Source organism: Oncorhynchus masou, unplaced genomic scaffold (genome assembly GCF_036934945.1).
Source record: "Oncorhynchus masou masou isolate Uvic2021 unplaced genomic scaffold, UVic_Omas_1.1 unplaced_scaffold_2018, whole genome shotgun sequence".
Classification (NCBI taxonomy): Eukaryota; Metazoa; Chordata; class Actinopteri; order Salmoniformes; family Salmonidae; genus Oncorhynchus; species Oncorhynchus masou.
In genome coordinates this window covers 44,228-66,550 of record NW_027008507.1, presented here as the reverse complement: position 1 = coordinate 66,550, position 22,323 = coordinate 44,228, and the positions used below count along the sequence as shown (strand labels likewise).

The 22,323-nt window shown below is 46.5% G+C and overlaps 1 protein-coding gene across 1 annotated transcript in view; it reads left to right on the top strand.

The window, feature by feature from the left end:
- The first annotated feature begins 291 nt into the window (after window positions 1-291).
- The window catches only part of LOC135532776 (alpha-1,3-mannosyl-glycoprotein 4-beta-N-acetylglucosaminyltransferase A-like), a 30,469-nt gene continuing 8,437 nt past the window's right edge, over window positions 292-22,323 (top strand). Inside the window, exons 1-10 of the mRNA XM_064960214.1 lie at window positions 292-376; window positions 2,530-2,663; window positions 3,472-3,518; window positions 3,684-3,797; window positions 13,153-13,228; window positions 15,605-15,719; window positions 17,946-18,076; window positions 18,148-18,255; window positions 18,463-18,537; window positions 18,776-18,894. Coding sequence (XP_064816286.1) covers window positions 292-376; window positions 2,530-2,663; window positions 3,472-3,518; window positions 3,684-3,797; window positions 13,153-13,228; window positions 15,605-15,719; window positions 17,946-18,076; window positions 18,148-18,255; window positions 18,463-18,537; window positions 18,776-18,894 — 1,004 coding nt within the window. The remainder of the gene's footprint in view (window positions 377-2,529; window positions 2,664-3,471; window positions 3,519-3,683; window positions 3,798-13,152; window positions 13,229-15,604; window positions 15,720-17,945; window positions 18,077-18,147; window positions 18,256-18,462; window positions 18,538-18,775; window positions 18,895-22,323) is intronic.

Genomic DNA, 22,323 nt, shown 5'->3' with positions numbered 1-22,323 from the left:
TGTAAAACAGAAAACAATAAATCTGAAGACATTATAACTCTGCACAACATCAATTTACCTCACAAGTTTAGATAAGAATAACCTCATAATGAAAGTCATTTTTTACCTGAAGTGCTGGTTCTGCTTGATCTGTGGCAGCGGCCTGAAGTCAGCCATAGCTTTCCACCAGCACCGTACCATCCTCCAGTCCAACCAGCTGTGGGATGTTGACCCCTGTCACAGTGCTGTCCTTCACAACACCAGCAGTCGCAGATAGAGTGTTCACTCTGGTCTTTCTGAAGGGCTAACTTGATGAGGCCAAAGCACCAGTCACCACAACTTGGTGTGGCCTGTGATCAGGAAGTGAAGGTCCAGACTGTGGTGGAGCTTGTGCACGGTCCGCCAAGCACAATACTTGTTCTTGTTTTATCCACTGCAGTTTTCACAATTCAGGTCCACACGTGTTTCCCCAACTCCGTAGCTGGTGAAGAAATGGTGCATGTCATTGATGACTGCGCTGCTGCCTTTGCTTGCGCTAGCTCTCTTTTTGATGACTGTGGGACTGGTGGATTAGAGTCAGGCGTGCTCTACTGATTGATGCTGAAAGACAAACTCCAGATGCATTATTATGCAATCGATGCAAAATGGCCTTCTGAGAGATCACTACACACAGTTCATACAGGTAATGTTAGCGACTGTCGCTAGCCAGCCATCTCATGACAGCTGGCTAGCTAACAGCAAGCTTTAACTAGCAATACACACCGATTGTCATATCTAGCTAAAGTTAACTAATAGGTTCAATGTTAGCTAGCTAACATTAGGCTATAACTAGCAATGCATAATGGCATTCTGAGAAAACATCACTAAAGTTACATACACCTCATACACATAACTTAATGTTAGCTAGCAAGCCAGCCACTCAGCTAACGTTAGCTAGCTAACAGCAAGCTTTAACTTGGGATCTTTTGTTTAGACATGTCACGTTAAGGTTAGCTAGTTAAAAAATTAACAATACTCCCAATCCATAGAGTAACGTTACTAGCAATACAAACCAATTGTCATAGCAACCAAATAAAGTTAGGTTTAATGTTAGTTAGCAAGCCAGCTATCGATCTCCAGCTGGCTAGCTAACAGCAAGCTTTTGCTTGCAATGAAAACAACTTTCTGGCTATATTAGAAACGTATAGTATCTGAATCTGTAGCTAGATTCTTACCTGTATACATGGATGAAGGCTTCACGGCAGACTGCAAACCCTTTTATAAGACATCCTGTGTTGTTTCTGTTTGGTTTGCAAGCTGAACTGTGTGTAGTGATCTCTCAGAATGCCATTTTGAATGCAATTTTGCACTGATTGTATAATAATGCATCTGGAATTTGTCTTAGTTTGCAGAGCTTGTTTGGCCCGTTGTTTTCCACTGATTCCAAAACTTGTTATTTTCAGAGTGAGAGAGAGAGAGTCAGCATTCATCGTCCAACTTTTTCCCACTGACCTTTGTCGATAGCGCCTGATAAATTAAGGGCAGCAATGTTATTGAGAGCAGTAGCAACATATTTGCAGTTCTCCATGGCTAAAGTAAAATAAAAAAAATAAAAACTGCAGTACAAAGGATTATCTAGCAGCTCATTTTATAGACCCCAAGATGCAACCAATCCAAACTCATCTCTCTGCATGTCCATCCCACTCGTTATCTCAGCCAATCATGGCTAGCAGGAAGGTTGCTCGCTTTCTCTGTGGCTAACCAACTAGGCTTGTAATATAAGAAATGTATTCGTATTTACAGATGACATACATGTTTGATATTAAGGCGCATGAAAGTTCAAATGTTCGAGATTTTTATTTTGAAAAACATTCTTTTTACGTTCAAAAGGCTCCCCTGTGAAGTTGTGACTTCACCACTTCACCCCAACACCACTTTCCAACAATTTGTATAGCAGACCCTCGTGCCAAATTGAGTCACAAGCTTTTTTGAAATCAACGAAGCATGAGAATACTTTCTTTGTTTGTCAATTAGGGTGTGCAGGGTGAATACGTGGTTTGTCGTATGGTAATTAGGTAAAACGGCAATTTTGACATTTATTCAGTACATTGTTTTCACTGAGGAAATTTAGGAGTCTGCTATTAATGATAATGCAGAGGATTTCTCTCTCCCCCTTTCTCTTTCTTTATCCCTCCCTCCCTCTCTTTCTCTCTCTCCCTCTCTATATCCCTCCCTCCCTCCCTCCCTCCCTCTCTCCCTCTTTCTTTCTTTCTTTCTTTCTTTCTTTCTTTCTTTCTCTCTCTCTCTCTCTCTCTCTCTCTCTCTCTCTCTCTCTCTCTCTCTCTCTCTCTCTCTCTCTCTCTCTCTCTCTCTCTCTCTCTCTCTCTCTCTTTCTTTCTTTCTCTCCTACCTTTTCCTCAGTTAAACTTCTGCCCTCCATTCATTGTAAATGTTTGTTTTCTTAAAATGCAAAGCAACTTAGTTAACACATTTAACACGTTCTGTTCTCAGCCTGTGTGTTTTTGTGTTTCTTCCTCTATGGTCTTACCCGGGTCTTTTCATCTCCCCCAGTCTCCATGGTGATGGGTATTCCTACCGTAAAGCGTAAAGTGAAGTCGTACCTGGCTGAGACCCTACACTCGCTCATCAACAAGCTCTCACCTGAGGAGAAACATGACTGTGTCATCATAGTCTTCGTAGGAGAGGTGGGGGGAAACACACACACACGCGCACACACACACACACATCCACCAGGGTTTCTCAAAAAAAAATAGAAGAGAAATGTACCGTCCTCGTATGCATTGGGTGTATAACCTGATTAAGGCGTCCACTCATGGTGCTCAGAAAGAAACATCACATTGACATTATGGTAATTCGTCTTGAAGAATAACTGTCCACATTTACTTTCCCTCAGACAATAAGACCAATAACAAACAGCAAAATCACTAGCCTGTCAATCTACTATCCCCCATAGTAGAAAAGTTGACCTATTCTATTGATCAGCTTGTCGTTCTCTACCAGAAATAAATAGCCTTTTCTAAACAGACTCTGGGACAGTTGTGGGACGATAGATCACAAATTCATACAACCAGTAGGCCTAGGCTACATCAAAACAGTGACACTGATGCAACAGACTTGGATTAGCTGGCACAACGTGCCATTGGAACACATCAGTGATGGTTGCTGATAATAGGCCTCTGTACGCCTAGGTAGATATTCCATTAAACATCAGCCTGTTCTAGCTTCAATAGTCATTTACAACATTAACAATGTCTACACCGTCTTTCTGATCGTTTTAATGTTATTTTAATGAACAAAAAAAATGTGCTTTCAAAAACAACTCAAAAAACAAACACTTTTGAACGGTAGTGTAGCTCATTCTATTATTCTGGTTTCAATTTTTATTTTGTTGTGCCCAAACCCCTGACACTCTCACACACCACACACACACACACACACACACACACACACACTGTGACATACAAATAATTACATTATTTTCTGTTTTTGCAGACGGACACAGAATACGTCCAAAGCGTGGTGACCGGACTGGAGAAAGAGTGAGTGACCTCACTTCCTGTTCCTAACCTCACACATCTTCCTGTCTTTGTGATGGCTGTTTCCTGTCTGATAATTCCCCTCACAGTTTAGAGAGAACAGAAGGAGCATAACAAATTGTTTGTGTGTGTGTGTGTGTGTGTGTGTGTGTGTCTTGTCTATCCCAGGTTTTCTATAGAGTTCAGTTCAGGTCTGTTGGAGGTGATCTCTCCTCCTGCCAGCTACTACCCTGATCTCAAAGACCTCAAAGAGACCTTCGGAGACTCCAGAGAGAGGGTCAGGTGAGGGGAAACACCCGGTAAAACAGACAACATTTAAACAGGGCTCCAGACTTACATTTCCTCCTGGTGGCACTGCTGACACTAACGTTTCAGTTTGAAATGTTATACTATCAGGAGGTGAGTCTCGCTCATTACAGCAGCCGTCCCCACCAACACAGACAGGCAGGCACAACAGCTTTATTACAGGAATCATGAGGATAATGCACTGTTTACTGTTTAAGTACTGTTTAACAAATGCATGGTTTTATCTGCCCCCAAAATATAATGTTTTGATTGAAGTAACTAGGTAGAATGTGCATCTCGCACCAGTGTGACCAATAAAACATTGTACTCACAGCCAAGTCAAAGGGTCGCAAAATGCAACTAAATGGTCACATCTTGGAGCCTCTGTCCCGTTCAGTCTGGAGCCCTGTCGTCTCCTCTGTCCCGTTCAGTCTGGAGCCCTGTCGTCTCCTCTGTCGCGTTCAGTCTGGAGCCCTGTCGTCTCCTCTGTCCCGTTCAGTCTGGAGCCCTGTCGTCACCTCTGTCCCGTTCAGTCTGGAGCCCTGTCGTCTCCTCTGTCCCGTTCAGTCTGGAGCCCTGTCGTCTCCTCTGTCCCGTTCAGTCTGGAGCCCTGTCGTCTCCTCTGTCCCGTTCAGTCTGGAGCCCTGTCGTCTCCTCTGTCCCGTTCAGTCTGGAGCCCTGTCCTCTCCTCTGTCCCGTTCAGTCTGGAGCCCTGTCGTCTCCTCTGTCCCGTTCAGTCTGGAGCCCTGTCGTCTCCTCTGTCCCGTTCAGTCTGGAGCCCTGTCGTCTCCTCTGTCCCGTTCAGTCTGGAGCCCTGTCGTCTCCTCTGTCCCGTTCAGTCTGGAGCCCTGTCGTCTCCTCTGTCCCGTTCAGTCTGGAGCCCTGTCGTCTCCTCTGTCCCGTTCAGTCTGGAGCCCTGTCGTCTCCTCTGTCCCGTTCAGTCTGGAGCCCTGTCGTCTCCTCTGTCCCGTTCAGTCTGGAGCCCTGTCGTCTCCTCTGTCGCGTTCAGTCTGGAGCCCTGTCGTCACCTCTGTCCCGTTCAGTCTGGAGCCCTGTCGTCTCCTCTGTCCCGTTCAGTCTGGAGCCCTGTCGTCTCCTCTGTCCCGTTCAGTCTGGAGCCCTGTCGTCTCCTCTGTCCCGTTCAGTCTGGAGCCCTGTCGTCTCCTCTGTCGCGTTCAGTCTGGAGCCCTGTCGTCTCCTCTGTCCCGTTCAGTCTGGAGCCCTGTCGTCTCCTCTGTCCCGTTCAGTCTGGAGCCCTGTCGTCTCCTCTGTCGCGTTCAGTCTGGAGCCCTGTCGTCTCCTCTGTCCCGTTCAGTCTGGAGCCCTGTCGTCTCCTCTGTCCCTATCAGAGGAAGTTTCTCCGCCTTTCATCTTCAATTGGTGACTAACATTGGGAAAATTTCAAATAACGCCCAAACTCCGCCACTTTGGCACCTCTCCAGCCCAACTCCCCTGCTCACACCCCAATGAAAATGACTTTGTTATAGCAATTGTTCGTGGATGTGTCACGTCCGTTGGGCATTGCTAGTGACAGGATGGAGAGGAGAGGAGAGAGGGATGAGCGGGATGGAGGAGTGTGCCAGGTACTCAGTATTCCACAGGCATCTCTCAAAGTGAGCTCAAGGTCGATTGCATTCCTCCCTCCCTCCCACCCTCCCCTTTTCCCTCCCCATTTCCCTCTCTCCTTCCCATTTTCCCTCTCTCCATCCCATTTTCCCTCTCTCCCTCCCATTTTCCCTCTCTCCATCCCATTTTCCCTCTCTCCATCCCATTTTCCCTCTCTCCCTCCCATGTTCCCTCTCTCCCTCCCATGTTCCCTCTCTCCATCCCATTTTCCCTCTCTCCATCCCATTTTCCCTCTCTCCCTCCCATTTTCCCTCTCTCATCCCATTTTCCCTCCCACCCTCCCATTTTCCCTCTCTCATCCCATTTTCCCTCTCTCCATCCCATTTTCCCTCTCTCCCTCCCATGTTCCCTCTCTCCCTCCCATGTTCCCTCTCTCCCTCCCATGTTCCCTCTCTCCATCCCATTTTCCCTCTCTCCCTCCCATGTTCCCTCTCTCCCTCCCATGTTCCCTCTCTCCATCCCATTTTCCCTCTCTCCCTCCCATTTTCCCTCTCTCCTACATTCACTGCTGTTAGAACATCTTTCTCTTAAACTTCTGTACTTTTTTCGATAGTAGAACATGAAAATGGTTCAAATACCACATATGCACACACTTCTATTCAGCGGTACTGTGGTTAGGCCTAGGCTCCACCCAGTTTATCAAGAGGTTTACCATTCAATTAAATGATTACATTTGAAATGTTTGAAATAAATACAAAAATCAGAGACAGCCATGTATGCATTAGTGAATAAATTAAACAAATCATACAATCAATTAGACTTAACAACATAATGGTAATGACATTGAACTCAAAAGATGGCCAATGATTGAACAGAGCAGCAGCGAGGTTTAACTGTCTGGATCAAGTACCATTCTGTGACTGGCTAATATGCCTTGTTTTTTTGCCGTGGTATCGAGTATTGTGATACTAAACCGGGTATCGGTATCAAAGTGCTGGTATCATGACAACACTACGCTCTATAATGATATCTTTCTTTCTTACTCTCTTTTCCTTTCTCTTCACTCTGTTTTCTCTCTTTCCTCTGCACACCCCTCCCTCTGTCTGATCGGTTGTCATATCATCCCTTCTCTCTCTCGCTCTGTTTTCTCTGTCTTTCTGTCCCTTCCTCCCTCACACCCCTCCCTCTGTCTGATCGATGTTGTCATATCATCCCTTCTCTCACTCTTCTAGAAATGGTTTATCGCTTCCATTTGTTCTCTCTCCCTCTGTTTTCTCTCTTTCTCTCCCTCTGTCCCTTCCTCCCTCACACTCCATCACTCTGTGTCCCGTGAGAAATTAGTGTTCATCCAACTAGACCGTACACCTGACAGCGTGTGCGTGCTCGGTGTGCTTTTTATTTATTTAAAAAGGCAAGTCCGTTAAGAACAAATTCTTATTTTCAATGATGGCCTAGGAACAATGGGTTAGCTGCCTTGTTCAGGGCCTGTTAGCGCGTTAGCATCGGCCTGCTAACTGTCTGAATCGCCGTGGACCCATATGTTCACTTGGCTACGTATGCCTCTCTCTAATATCAAAATGCCTTGTCCTGGTTATTGATTACTGTCTTATTTCACTGTAGAGCCTCTAGCCCTGCTCAATATGCATTAACCAACCATGTTGTTCCACCTACTACATATGCGACGACATCACCTGGTTTAAACGTCTCTAGAGACTATATCTCTCTCATCATTACTCAATGCCTAAGTTTACCTCCAAGGTACTCTCTTCATATCATACCTTTGTCTGTACATTATGCCTTGAATCTATGCTATCGTGCCCAGAAACCTGCTCCTTTTACTCTCTGTTCCGAACGTGCGAGGCGGCCAGTTCGTATAGCATTTAGCCGTACCCTTATCCTACTTATCCTACTTCTCCTCTGTTCTTCTGGTGATGTAGAGGTTAATCCAGGTCCTGCAGTGCCTAGCTCCACTCCCACTCCCCAGGTGCTCTCATTTGTTGACTTTTGTAACCGTAAAAGCCTTGGTTTCATGCATGTTAACATTAGAAGCCGTGTCTGAATCCTGGCTTAGGAAAACCACCAAAAACCTTGAAATCTCCATCGCTAACTATAACATTTTCCGCCAAGATAGAACCGCCAAAAGCTTGGGCCTCCCGTGTGGCGCAGTGATATGCAACTTTTCAGGGAAGTTCGGAACAAATATACACAGGCAGTTAGTTTTACCCCATTTTTCTCCCCAATTTTGTGGTATCCAATTGTTAGTAGCTACTATCTTGTCTCGTCGCTACAACTCCCGTACGGGCTCGGGAGAGACGAAGGTTGAAAGGCATGCGTCCTCCGATACACAACCCAACCAAGCCGCACTGCTTCTTAACACAGCACGCATCCAACCCGGAAGCCAGCCGCACCAATGTGTCGGAGGAAACACTGTGCAACCTTGGTTAGCGCGCACTGCACCATGCCCACCACAAGAGTTGCTGGTGCACAATGAGACAAGGATATCACTACCGGTCAAACCCTCCCTAACCCGGATGACGCTATGCAAATTGAGCATCACCCACAGACCTCCCGGTCGCGGCCGGTTACGACAGAGCTGGCGCTGCAGTCCAGCGCCCTTAACCACTGCACCAGCTGGGAGGCCCAAGGCTAGCTTTTTCAAACAGAAATTTGCATTCTGTAGTACTAACTGAAAAACGTTCTGGGACACTGTAAAGTCCATGGAGAATAAGAGCACCTCCTCCCGGCTGCCCACTGCTCTGAGGCTAGGAAACACTGTCACCACCGATAAATCCACTATAATTGAGAATTTCAATAAGTGTTTCTCTACGGCTGGCCATGCTTCCCACCTGGCTACCCCAACCCCGGTCAACTGCCCAGCACCCTCCACAGCAACCCGCCAAAGCCCCCACCATTTTATCCTTTACCCAAACCCAGATAGCTGTTGTTCTGAAAGAGCTGCAAAATCTGGACCCCTACAAATCAGCCAGGCTAGACAATCTGGACCCTCTCTTTCTAAAATGATCTGCCAAAATTGTTGCAACCCCTATTACTAGCCTGTTCAACCTCTCTTTTGTATCGTCTGAGTTTCCCAAAGATTGGAAAGCTGCCGCGGTCATCCCCCTCTTCAAAGGGGGTGACACTCTAGACCCAAACTGCTACAGACCTATATCTATCCCACCCTGTCTTTCTAAGGTATTCGAAAGCCAAGTTAACAAACAGATTACTGACTACTTCGAATCCCACCTTACCTTCTCCGCTATGCGATCTGGTTTCAGAGCTGGTCATTGGTGCACCTCAGCCACGCTCAAAGTCCTAAACGACATCCTAACCGCCATTGATAAGAGACATTACTGTGCAGCCGTCTTCATCGACCTGGCCAAGGCTTTCGACACTGTCAATCACCACATTCTTATTGGCAGATTCAACAGCCTTGGTTACTCAAATGATTGCCTCGCCTGGTTTACCAACTACTTCTCTGATAGAGTTCAGTGTGTCAAATCGGAGGGCCTGTTGTCCAGACCTCTGACAGTCTCTATGGGGGTGCCACAGGGTTCAATCCTCGGGCCGACTCTCTTCTCTGTATACATCAATGATGTTGCTCTTGCTGCTGGTGATTCTCTGGTACACCTCTACGCAGACAACACCATTCTGTATACTTCTGGCCCTTCTTTGGACACCTTGTTAACTAACCTCCAGACGAGTTTCAATGCCATACAACTCTCATTCTGTGGCCTCCAACTGCTCTTAAACGCAGGGGAAACTAAATGCATGCTCTTCACCGATCGCTGCCCGCACCTGTGTGCCCATCCAGCATCACTACTCTGGACGGTTCTGACTTAGAATACATGAACTACAAATACCTAGGTGTCTGGTTAGACTGTAACTCTCCTTCCAGACTCACATTAAGCATTTCCAATCCAAAATTAAATATAGAATTGGCTTCCTATATCGCAACAAAGCATCCTTCACTCATGCTGCCAAATATACCCTCTTAAACTGACCATCCTACCGATCCTCAACTTCGGTGATGTCATCTATAAAATAGTCTCCACCACTCTACTCTACAAACTGGATGCAGTCTATCACAGTGCAATCCGTTTTGTCACCAAAGCCCCATACACTATCCACCATTGCGACCTGAACGCTCTCGTTGGTTTGCCCTCGCTTCATACTCATCGCGAAACCCACTGGCTACAGGTTATCTACAAGTCTCTGCTAGGTAAAGCCCCGCCTTATCTCAGCTTACTAGTCACCATAGCAGCACCCACTCGTAGCACGCACTTCAGCAGGTATATCTCACTGGTCACCCCCAAAGCCAATTCCTCCTTTGGTTGTCTTTCCTTCCAGTTCTCTGCTGCCCATGACTGGAATGAGACTCTTATCTCCCTCACTAGCTTTAAGCACCAGCTGTCAGAGCAGCTCACAAATCACTGCACCTGTAGCCAGCAGCATACCACCCTGCATACCACTGCTGGCTTGCTTCTGAACTAAGCAGGGTTGGTCCTGGTCAGTCCCTGGATGGGAGACCAGATGCAGCTGAAAGTGGTGTTGGAGGGCCAGTAGGAGGCACTCTTTCCTCTAAAATATCATAATTCCCCAGGGCAGTGATTGGGGACATTGCCCTGTGTAGGGTGTTGTCTTTTGGTTGGGACGTTAAACAGGTGTCCTGACTCTCTGACGTCATTAAAGATCCCATGGCACTTATCGTAAGAGTAGGGGTGTTAACCCTGGTGTCCTGGCTAAATTCCCAATCTGACCCTCAAACCATCATGGTCACCTAATAATCCCCAGTTTACAATTGGCTCATTCCTCCCCCTCCTCTCCCCTGTAACTATTCTCCAGGTCGTTGCTGCAAATGAGAACGTGTTCTCCGTCAACTTACCTGGTAAAATAACAGATAAATAACCTGTATATAGCCCATCTGTAATCAGCCCATCTATCTAACTAACTCATCCCCATACAACATTTATTTATTTATCTTGCTCCTTTGCACCCCAGTATGTCTACTTGCACATTCATCTTCTGCACATCTACCATTCCAGTGTTTAATTGCTATATTGTAATTACTTCGCCACCATGGCCTATTTATTGCCTTATCTTACCTCATTTGCACTCACTGTATATAGACGTTCTGTTTTCTTCTGTTCTACTGTATTATTGACTATGTTTTGTTTATTCCATGTGTAACTCTGTGTTGTTGTATGTGTCAAATTGCTATGCTTTATCCTGGCCAGGTCACAGTTGTAAATGAGAACTTGTTCTCATCTAGCCTACCTGGTTAAATAAAGTGAAATTTAACAATTTAAAAAGGGGCAGAACGACAGATTTTTACCTTGTCGGCTTGTGGATTCGATCTTGCAACCTTTCGGTTACTGCCCCAACACTCTAACCACTAGGCTACCTGCTTCGTCCTATAGAGGACTCCTGTTATCTCCAGGAGTGATAAGTATCATTTTGGTGATGTTGTTTCGTACTGTCTCGGGCCATCTACTTTGTAAGGGTCCACACCACTTCTCTCAATGAAGTATCTTACCTACTTTTCGGATTACTTCATTTAGCTTTTTTGTAGTTCTTTAGTCAACTATGTGTGTGTGTGTTTTCTGTACCTGTTCGCTCCTCTCACTGTAGGATTTACAGACAGACACTCCCCACCCCTTAGCTGCAACCCTTCTAATTGAATGTACCCTGCGTGCACAACCCATGTGGAATACCTGGAACAGCTGATCTGTGGTCAAGAACGCTGAGTTCATCTCAGCCTATGCTGCCCTTTAGTCCCTAGACTTTTTGGCCCTGACAGAGACATGGATCAACCCAGAGAACACTGCTACTCCAGCTGCTCTCTCTTCATCAGACTACGTTTTGACGTACTCTCAGTACTGGTGACCCCCAGGGCTCGGTTCTAGGCTCTCTCCTCTTCTCTCTTTACACCAAGTCACTTGACTCCATTATATCCTCACATGGTCTCTCCTGTCATTGCTATTGCTTTTCTTTTTCCACCCTTTTGACACCCATCACTACGTGCCTGCAGATATCTCAGCTTGGATGACGGCCCACCACCTCAAACTCAACCTTGACAGGACGGAGCTGCTCTTCCTCCCACTGAAGGCCTGTCCACTTAAAGACCTCTTCATCACGGTTGACAACTCCACAGTGCCCCCTCCCAGAGTGCAAATAACCTTGATGTGACCCTGGACAACACCTTGTCATTCTCTGCAAACATCACAGCAGTTTATTTTTAAAGTTTTTTTAAAGTTTTTTTATTTCACCTTTATTTAACCAGGTAGGCTAGTTGAGAACAAGTTCTCATTTGCAACTGCGACCTGGCCAAGATAAAGCATAGCAGTGTGAACAGACAACACAGAGTTACACATTGAGTAAACAATAAACAAGTCAATAACACGGTAGAAAAAAAGGGTCTATATACATTGTGTGCAAAAGGCATGAGGAGGTAGGCGAATAATTACAATTTTGCAGATTACTCGCTCCTGCAGGTTCATACTCTACAACATCCGTAGAGTACGACGTTACGTCACACAGGAAGTGGTGCAGGTCCTAATTCGGGCGCTTGTCATCTTCCATCTGGACTACTCCATCTTGCTGTTGGCTGGGCTCCCGGCTTGTGCCATCAAATCCCTGCAGCTTAACAAGAGCGCCACGGCCCGTCTGGTGTTCAATATTTCCCTAGATTTCCCAAGTCTCCCCGCTCCTCCGCCCACTACATATTTCCCTAGGTTTCCCAAGTCTCCCCGCTCCTCCTCGCACTACATATTTCCCTAGGTTTCCCAAGTCACCCTGCTCCTCCGCGCACTACATATTTCCCTAGGTTTCCCAAGTCACCCTGCTCCTCCGCACACTGACCTCCAGTCAAAGCTTGCATCCCACTACAAGACTTGCCTATGGGGCAGGAAGAGGAACCTTAAGGCTCTGCTCAAACTCTACACCCCAACCCGAGTATTCCGTTCTGCCACCCCTGGTCTGTTGGCTCTCCCACCCTACGGGAGGGATTCTCCTGCTCAGCCCAGTCCAAGCTCTTCTCTGTCCTGGCACCCCAATGCTGGAACCAGCTTTCCTGCATAGTTTCTGCCAATCTTCCGAAAACATCTGAAACCCTACCTCTCCAAAGGTTTAATAATCCCATAGCACCCTCCACGTACCCCCTCCTCACCCCCACATCCAACCCCCCTAGCTGTGACTTAGCTGATAACTGCATTATTGAGGAACATGTACATACTATGACTGAGATATGTGGTTGTCCCACCTAGCTGGATGCACTAACTGGAAGTCGCTCTGGGTTAGACAAGCCTTTATTCTTCATACTATTCTTCACAAGCCTTTATTCTTCCCACTGCCCTCACATCAGAAATGTGTTGATGTTTGTTCTTTCTTTCTCTCTCTCTTTCTTTCTCTCTTTCTCTCTTTCTTTCAGTGTTAGAACTCAGTCGGATGTGTGTTGCCCTTTATAAGCACTATTATTTTTCAGGGGGCTCATTGAATATTAATGAGAAGCCCGCTGGACTCCCTGCTGCTGGAAAGATGGAAAGATTAACACAACTGTGTGTGTGTGTGTGTGTGTGCGCCCACCTCTGAGTGCATGGTAAACAGAGCTCATTAGAGCCACTTATAGCCAGAATTGACTGTACCTACTGCCCACCTGCTGTGTGTGTGTGCCAGCCTCAACACCTGCTGTCAGGCAGTGATGTGTACACCTGCTCCCTCTAGCCACCATACATCAGTCATTTAGCAACGGGGTAGGAGGAAATGATTCCTAATGGTGTGTGTGTTGTAGATGGAGGACCAAGCAGAATCTGGACTATTCCTTCCTCATGATGTATGCGGTGAGCAAAGGAGTCTACTATGTCCAGGTATGTACGTCCTTGGAAACTCACATGCACACACATTCCGTCCCTAGCCCTATTAAAACAGCGTTCCCATGGCAACATGTTAGAATGTGACCGGCAGGAGCAGTATGTGTCTGTGGCAGAGTTGTAGTACACCTAGTACCAACACACACACACACACTTACTTCAGCATTAGAGTATTCGTTACCACGGAAACAGTGATGAGTCTGCAGTTTGGAACAATGCGTTCCCAATTTGGGCATGTTCTTTACATCAAACAAGGCCATTTGCAATTGTGTGTGGGTCAGAAGAGCAGGACGGAGAGAGATGGAGTTGCATGTTCTTTTGTCAGAGTTGGGCAGTATTTTCCCCTCCTTGTGAAGATCAGAGGTACTGTGATACTGTACAGGTTGTTCTGTCTGTTATATCATACCACCTGCTGATCCCTCCCTCATTCCCATAGATCACAAGCATACATAGATATAATGAGCTACCACATTAAATCTCATTTTGTCTTTGTTAACCCCATCTGTCGTTTGTTTGTTTGTTTGTGTTCTGGTTGATGTTTTAATGTTCCTTTCTGTGTTGACGTTGTCTCCAGGGGATGACAGAGGTACTGAGTGCTGTCATTAACACTGTGTAGTTGACTTTCCTGTTGTAGGCCATAGACATCATAGTGCCTATAGAATGTACACAACCATAGACCTTTATGTACAGTGCATTCACAAAGTATTCAGACCCCTTGACTTTTCCCACATTTTGTTTCTTACAGCCTTATTCTAAAATGGATTGAAAAAATATATCATCATCAATCTACACACATTATGCAAAGAAATTAAAAACAGAAATACCCCTTTTCTATGAGACTCGAAATTGAGCTCAGGTGCATCCTGTTTCCATTGATCATCCTTGAGATGTTTCAACAACTTGATTGGAGTCCACCTGTGGTAAATTCAATTGATTGGACATGATTTGGAAAGGCACCGCACCTGTCTATATAGCAGTTGACAGTGCATGTCACAGCAAAAACCATGCCATGAGGTCGAAGAAATTGTCCGTAGAGCTCAGAGACAGGATTGTGTCGAGGCACATATCTGTGGAAGGGTATCAAAAAATGTCTGCAGCATTGAAGGTCCCCAAGAACACAGTGGTCTCTATCATTCTTAAATTTAAGAAGTCTGGAACCACCAAGGCTCTACCTAGAGCTGGCCGCCCGGCCAAACTGAGCAATCGGGGGAGAAGGGCCTTGGTCAGGGAGGTGACCAAGAACCCGATGGTCACTCTGACAGAGCTCCAGAGTTCCTCTGTGGAGATGGAAGAACCTTCTTAAAGGACAACCATCTCTGCAGCACTCAACCAATCAGGCCTTTTAAGGTAGAGGGGCCAGATGGAAGCCAATCCTCAGTAAAAGGCTGATTGGAGTTTACCAAAAGGCACCTAAAGGACTCAGACCATGAGAAACAGGATTCTCTGGTCTGATGAAACCAAGATTGATCTTTTTGGCCTGAATGCCAAGCATCATGTCTAGAGGAAACCTGGAACCATCCCTACAGTAAAGCATGGTGGTGGCAGCATCATGCTGCGGGGCTGTTTTTCAGCGGCATGGACTGGGAGTCAGGATCAAGGGAAAGATGGACAGAGCCAAGTACATAGAGATCCTTGATGAAAACCTGGTCCAGAGCGGACCTCCGACTGGGTCGAAGGACAACGACACTAAGCACACAGCCAAGACAACGCAGGAGTGCCTTCGGGACAAGTCTCTGAGTGATAAAACCAGAGCCTGAACTTGAACCTGATCGAACATCTCTGGAGAGATCTGAAAATAGCTGTGCAGCAACGCTCCCCATCCAACCTGACAGCTTGAGAGGATCTGCAGAGAAGAATGGGAGAAACTCCCCAAATACAGGTGTACCAAGCTTGTAGCGTCATACCCAAGAAGACTCGGCTGTAATCGCTGCCAAAAGGTGCTTCAACAAAGTACTGAGTAAAGGGTCTGAATACATATGTAAATGTGATATTATTTACAATAATTTCAAAAAAACCTGTTTTTGCTTTGTCATTATGGGGTATTGTGGGGGGATTTCTTATTTTTCTGGGGCTTTAACGTAAGAAAATGTGAAAAAAGTCTGAATACTTTTCGAATGCACTGTACACAGCCAGTGTTTCTGTACACACTACTGTACACACTACTGTACACAGCCAGTGTTTCTGTACACACTACTGTATACACTACTCTACACACCCAGTGTTTCTGTAGCCGCTATGCACCAGCTTAGCTCAGTGAGAGGGACTTGGTGTATGCTGTTATGTTTGTCAGCTGTATGTGTGATGGCTGAACCCCTGCAAGCCTCTCACCTCACCAGTCACTCTTTCTCCCCCAAAACACCACCTTCACCTCAGTTGGAGGATGACATTGTGGCCAAACCAAACTACTTTGCCACCATGAAGAACTTTGCCCTACAGCTCTCCTCTGAGGACTGGATGATCCTTGAGTTCTCCCAACTCGGCTTCATCGGTAATGCACATACACACATATACACACACACACAACACACACACACACATATACACACACACACACACACACACACACACACACACACACACACACACACACACACACACACACACACCACACACCACACACCACACACCACACACCACACACACACACACAGACACAGACACAGACACAGACACAGACACACACACGTGCACAGTCTAAGCATTTAGCAACCCTTTCTTTGCGTGGGCTGCGTCTCCATGCACCGATGTCGGCCTTCCCCATATGTGGTGGAAGGTGGCAGAGCTACAGTGTTTGTCAGACCAGGAGCCATCCTGAAAATCGGCCTTCTAACGAAATGTCTGTACTGTCCGAACGGTTGGGGCTATAGACGAATGACATCACCATCGAAAGCAGAGACAATCACAAACCCGTTGTTTTGCCCTACGACACCCAGAAGCCTCACAAAGCTTGTCTGAAACGAACCCGGAACCAGTTAAAATATTAATGGCAGTACTTCAGTGCAGTAAATATTAATGGCAGTACTTCAGTGCAGTAAATATTAATGGCAGTACTTCAGTGCAGTAAATATCAATGGCAGTACTTGAGTGCAGTAAATATTAATGGCAGTACGTCAGTGCAGTAAATATTAATGGCAGTACGTCAGTGCAGTAAATATCAATGGCAGTATTTCAGTGCAGTAAATATCAATGGCAGTACTTCAGTGCAGTAAATATTAATGGCAGTACTTCAGTGCAGTAAATATTAATGGCAGTACTTCAGTGCAGTAAATATCAATGGCAGTATTTCAGTGCAGTAAATATCAATGGCAGTACTTCAGTGCAGTAAATATTAATGGCAGTACTTCAGTGCAGTAAATATCAATGGTGTGACTTATATAGATCTATATTCTCATTGAAAGCAACTCTAAGAAGCTTAGCAGGCAGCCCAGGGGTTAGAGTGTAGGGGCGGCAGGTAGCCCAGGGGTTAGAGTGTAGGGGCGGCAGGTAGCCCAGGGGTTAGAGTGTAGGGGCGGCAGGTAGCCCAGGGGTTAGAGTGTAGGGGCGGCAGGTAGCCCAGGGGTTAGAGTGTAGGGGCGGCAGGTAGCCCAGGGGTTAGAGTGTAGGGGCGGCAGGTAGCCCAGGGGTTAGAGTGTAGGGGCGGCAGGTAGCCCAGGGGTTAGAGTGTAGGGGCGGCAGGTAGCCCAGGGGTTAGAGTGTAGGGGCGGCAGGTAGCCCAGGGGTTAGAGTGTAGGGGCGGCAGGTAGCCCAGGGGTTAGAGTGTAGGGGCGGCAGGTTGCCCAGGGGTTAGAGTGTAGGGGCGGCAGGTTGCCCAGGGGTTAGAGCATTGTGCCAGTAATCGAAAGGTTGCTGGATCAAATCCCTGAGCTGACAAGGTAAAAATCTGTTGTTCTGCCCCTGAGCAAGGCAGTTCCCACGGGCGCCGAATACTTGGATGTCGATTATGGCAGCCCCCCCGCACCTCTCTGATTCAGAGGGGTTGGGTTAAATGCAGAAGACACATTTCAGTTGAATGCATTCAGTTGTACAACTGACTAGGTATCCCCCTTTTCCATATGTGTCTTTGTAAACCAGCTAAAAATGCAATACTTTTGGTTTTGGAAAATATATTTCACCGCAGTTTCGACGGTACAATGATCTACAGGACTGCTTGTTTTGTCACATAAATTGAAATTAGGTGAACTATTAGAATATTTGCAACCAGGAAATGGCACCACAAAAACTCATAAAAAATAATTTCCTGAGTTTTAGTATATATCTCAGATATGGGCTGACACTTCAAAACATACTTCCTCCCCTCCAAAATGTTTGACTATCGTTTTTTTTCTCCATGGATGAATATGATATTCAATGTGTTTCTATGGGCTAATAGCGGTAAGGCCAAATGCAATGTTTCATCAAATAATCAAATAGCTTGGTATGACCATATTAAAACAATTCCATATGTTAGCTTAGTAGAAACCCAGACCCAGGCCCTTATCAATGAACACTGACTGTCAGCTAAAATTACGGAACATCAGTAAACATCAGGAGGCTTTTAGAGTGTAAAGAAACAAAGGTTTGAGTGGCCATCCCACTTAACATACTCCTGTGCTCTGTCTTCCACTCTCCATCTCACTATCGATCCCCCAACCTCCCGCACTCTCTGTTTCACTCCCTCCTCTTTCTCCCCTCCCTCTCTCTCCCCATCGACCTCTCCTCTCCCTCCCTCTCTCAGGTAAGATGTTCCAGGCTCCAGATCTCAACCTCATAGTAGAGTTTATCCTCATGTTCTATAAGGAGAAGCCCATTGATTGGCTACTGGACCACATCCTCTGGGTCAAAGTGTGTAACCCAGAGAAAGACGCGGTACGTAAAAACTGGGTGTGGGGAGGGGGTATCTTCAACTTTTTTTCATGATCTACCCTTTCTCCCTGCAGAAGCATTGTGAGAGGCAGAAGTCGAGTCTGCGTGTGCGGTTCAGGCCCTCTCTTTTTCAACATGTGGGGCTGCACTCCTCTCTGGCCGGAAAGATCCAGAAACTCACTGTGGGTCCCAAACCTCTCATCCTCTCTCTAGCACCCTCCCTCTCACCCTAGATCACTCTCTCTGCATCAACCTTTTACCATATGTCCAATCACCACCTCCATCTACCCACATCTCCTCAACCCACCATACTAGGCCATGCTCACTTCCCCCTGGTATGAGCCCTTCCGGTCATCTATGCTGCTGTCTCACTTCCACTTGCTGTTTAGGATAAGGACTTCCTGAAGCCTCTGCTCCATAAGATCCATGTGAACCCGCCTGCTGAGGTGTCCACATCTCTCAAGGTACATCACTTTTAAATCACCTTCACAGACACCTTTCTGGCTTGACCTTCTTATGAGTTGAAAAATATATATTGTTTTAAAGCCTGTTTCACCATTGGCTTTTTATTTCAAAATGTAAGGTAGTACGATATAATTGTTTGATATAGTTATTTGTGAAGTATACTGAGATGTTTTGAATGCATTCAGCTGACAGTGCTGTGCTGTGCTGCGCTGCGCTGTGCTGCGCTGTGCTGTGCAGGTGTACCAGGGCCACACTTTGGAGAAGACCTACCTGGGAGAAGACTTCTTCTGGGCCATCAATCCTACTGCTGGAGACTACGTCCTCTTCAAGTTTGACAAGCCCATCAACATAGAGAGGTGAGGAGGGAGATGGAGCTGTGTGTGTGCATTTCTGAGGGAAAAGGGATGTCGTGCCATACACACAATCTTCCTCTTCCACAAGCTTAAGCGTGCCTCTCTCTGGGGCTCAGTGTCTGCTAATGAGGGTGTTCTAAAATAAGAACTCCCAGGACACCCTGGGTGATTCACAGAAAGAAAGAGCGGAAAGGGTTGGAGGGAGAAAGAGAGAAGGTGGAGGAAGGAGACAGAGATGAGGTGATGTGGATGGAATGGATGAGTAGAAAGAGAGGTGGTGGAGGAAGGAGACAGAGATGAGGTGATGTGGATGGAATGGATGAGTAGAAAGAGAGGTGGTGGAGGAAGGAGACAGTGATAAGGTGATGTGGATGAGTAGAAAGAGAGGTGGTGGAGGAAGGAGACAGAGATAAGGTGATGTGGATGAGTAGAAAGAGAGGTGGTGGAGGAAGGAGACAGAGATGAGGTGATGTGGATGGAATGGATGAGTAGAAAGAGAGGTGGTGGAGGAAGGAGACAGAGATGAGGTGATGTGGATGGAATGGATGAGTAGAAAGAGGTGGTGGAGGAAGGAGACAGAGAGAGGTGATGAGTAGAAAGAGGTGTGGAGGAAGGAGACAGAGATGAGGTGATGTGGATGAGTAGAAAGAGAGTGGTGGAGGAAGGAGACAGAGATGAGGTGATGTGGATGGAATGGATGAGTAGAAAGAGAGGTGGTGGAGGAAGGAGACAGAGATGAGGTGATGTGGATGGAATGGATGAGTAGAAAGAGGTGGTGGAGGAAGGAGACAGAGATGAGGTGATGTGGATGAGCAGAAAGAGAGGTGGTGGAGGAAGGAGACAGAGATGAGGTGATGTGGATGAGCAGAAAGAGAGGTGGTGGAGGAAGGAGACAGAGATGAGGTGATGTGGATGAGCAGAAAGAGAGGTGGTGGAGGAAGGAGACAGAGATGAGGTGATGTGGATGAGCAGAAAGAGGGGTGGTGGAGGAAGGAGACAGAGATGAGGTGATGTGGATGAATAGAAAGAGGCGATAGAGGTGTTAGAGGAGTCAGGGAGCTTCAAGGTGATTGACTGAGAGGAAAAAGAGGCCAACTCATCATTCTGTTTCATGTGTATCAAATCAATAAAATTAAAATTTGATTTGTCTATTGCGCCGAATACAACAGTGAAATGCTTGCTTACAATCCCTAAACCAACAATGCAGTTTTAAGAAATAACAAAATAACTAATAATTCAATAATTAAAGAGCAGCAGTAAAATAACAATAGTGAGGCTATATATAGCGTGTACTGGTACAGAGTCAATGTGCGAGGGCACCGGTTAGTCGAGGTAATATGTAAAAAAAAAAAAATATATATATAATAATATTTTAAAAAGCTTTATTTAACTAGGCAAGTCAGTTAAGAACAAATTCTTATTTACAATGACGGCCAAACCCGGGCCAATGGTGCGCTGACCAATGGGACTCCCAATCACGGCCGGTTGTGATACAGCCTGGATTTGAACCAGGGTGTCTGTAGTGACACCTCAAGCACTAAGATACAATGCCTTAGACCACTGTGCCACTCGGGAGCCCTACATGTTGGTAGAGTTATTAAAGTGACTATGCATAGATAATAACAGAGACTAGCAGCAGCATAGAAGAGGGTGGAGGGGCAATACAAATAGTTTGGTTAGCCATTTGATTAGATGTTCAGGAGTCTTATGGTTTGGGGGTAGAAGCTGTTTAAAAGCCTCTTGGACCTAGACTTGGTGCTTCGGTACCGCTTGCCGTGCGGTAGCAGAGAAAACAGTCTATGACTAGGGTGGTTGGAGTCTTAAACCATTTTTTAGGGCCTTCCCCTGACACTGCCTGGTATAGAGGTCCTGGATGGCAGGAAGTTTGGCCCCGGTGATGTACTGGGTCGTACGCACTACCCTCTGTAGCGCCATACCAGGCAGTGATGCAACCCATCAGGATGCTCTTAATGGTGCAGCTGCAGAACCTTTCGAGGTTCTGAGGACCCATGCCAAATCTTTTCAGTCTCCTGAGGGGGAATAGGCTTTGTCGTGCCCTCTTCACGACTGTCTTGATGTGTTTGGACCATGTTAGTTTGTTGGTGATGTGGACGCCAAGGAACTTGAAGCTCTCACTCTCCACTACAGCCCCGTCGATGAGAATGTGGGCATGCTTGGTCCTCCTTTTCCTGTAATCCACAGTAATGTCCTTTGTCTTGATCACGTTGAGGGGAAGTTGTTGTCCTTGCACCACACAGTCAGGTCTCTGATGACCTCCCTATAGGCTGTCTTGTCATTGTCGGTGCTCAGGTCTACCATCTGCAAACTTAATGATGGTGTTGGAGTCATGACTGGCCGTACAGTCATGAGTGAACAGGGAGTACAGGAGGGGACTGAGCACGCACCCTTGAGGGGCCCCCGTGTTGAGGATCAGCGTGCCGGATGTGTTGTTACCTACCCTTACCCCCCGGGGGCGACCCGTCTGGAAGTCCAGGATCCAGTTGCATAGGGAGGTGTTTAGTCCCAGAGTCCTTAGCTTAGTGATGAGATTTGAGGGCACTATGGTGTTGAACGCTGAGCTGTAGTCAATGAATAGCATTCTCACATAGGTGTTCCTTTTGTCCAGGTGGGAAAGGACAGTGTGGAGTGCAATAGAGATTGCATCATCTGTGGATCTGTTGGGGTGGTATGCAAATTGGAGTGGGTCTAGGGTTTCTGGGATAATGGTGTTTTGAGCCATCACTAGCCTTTCAAAGCACTTCATGGCTACAGACTTGAGTGCTATGGGTCGGTAGTCATTTAGGAATATGGTGATCTGCTTGAAACAAGTTGGTATTACAGACAGGGAGAGGTTGAAAATATCAGTGAAGACACTTGCCAGTTGGTCAGTGCATGCTTGGAGTACACGTCCTGGTAATCTGTCTGGCCCTGTGGCCTTGTGAATGTTGAACTGTTTAAAGGTCTTACTCACATCGGCTGCGGAGAGCGTGATCACACAGCCGTCCGTAACAGCTGATGCTCTCGTGCATGTTTCAGTGTTACTTGCCTCGAAGCGAGCATAGACTTTATTTAGCTTGTCTGGTAGGCTCATGTCACTGGGCAGTTCTCGGATGTGCTTCCCTTTGTAGTCTGTAATAGTTTACAAATCCTGCCACATCTGATGAGCGCCGGAGCCGGTGTAGGCTGATTCGATCTTAGTCCTGTATTGATACTTTGCCTGTTTGATGGTTTGTCAGAGGGCATAGCGGGATTTCTAATAAGTTTCCAGGTTAGAGTCCCGCTTCTTTAAAGCGGCAGCTCTACCCTTTTAGCTCAGTGCGGATGTTGCCTGTAATCCATGGCTTCTGATTGGGTTATGTACGTACAGTCACTGTGGGGACGACGTCATCGATGCACTTATTTTTGAAGCCAGTGACTGATGTGGTGTACTCC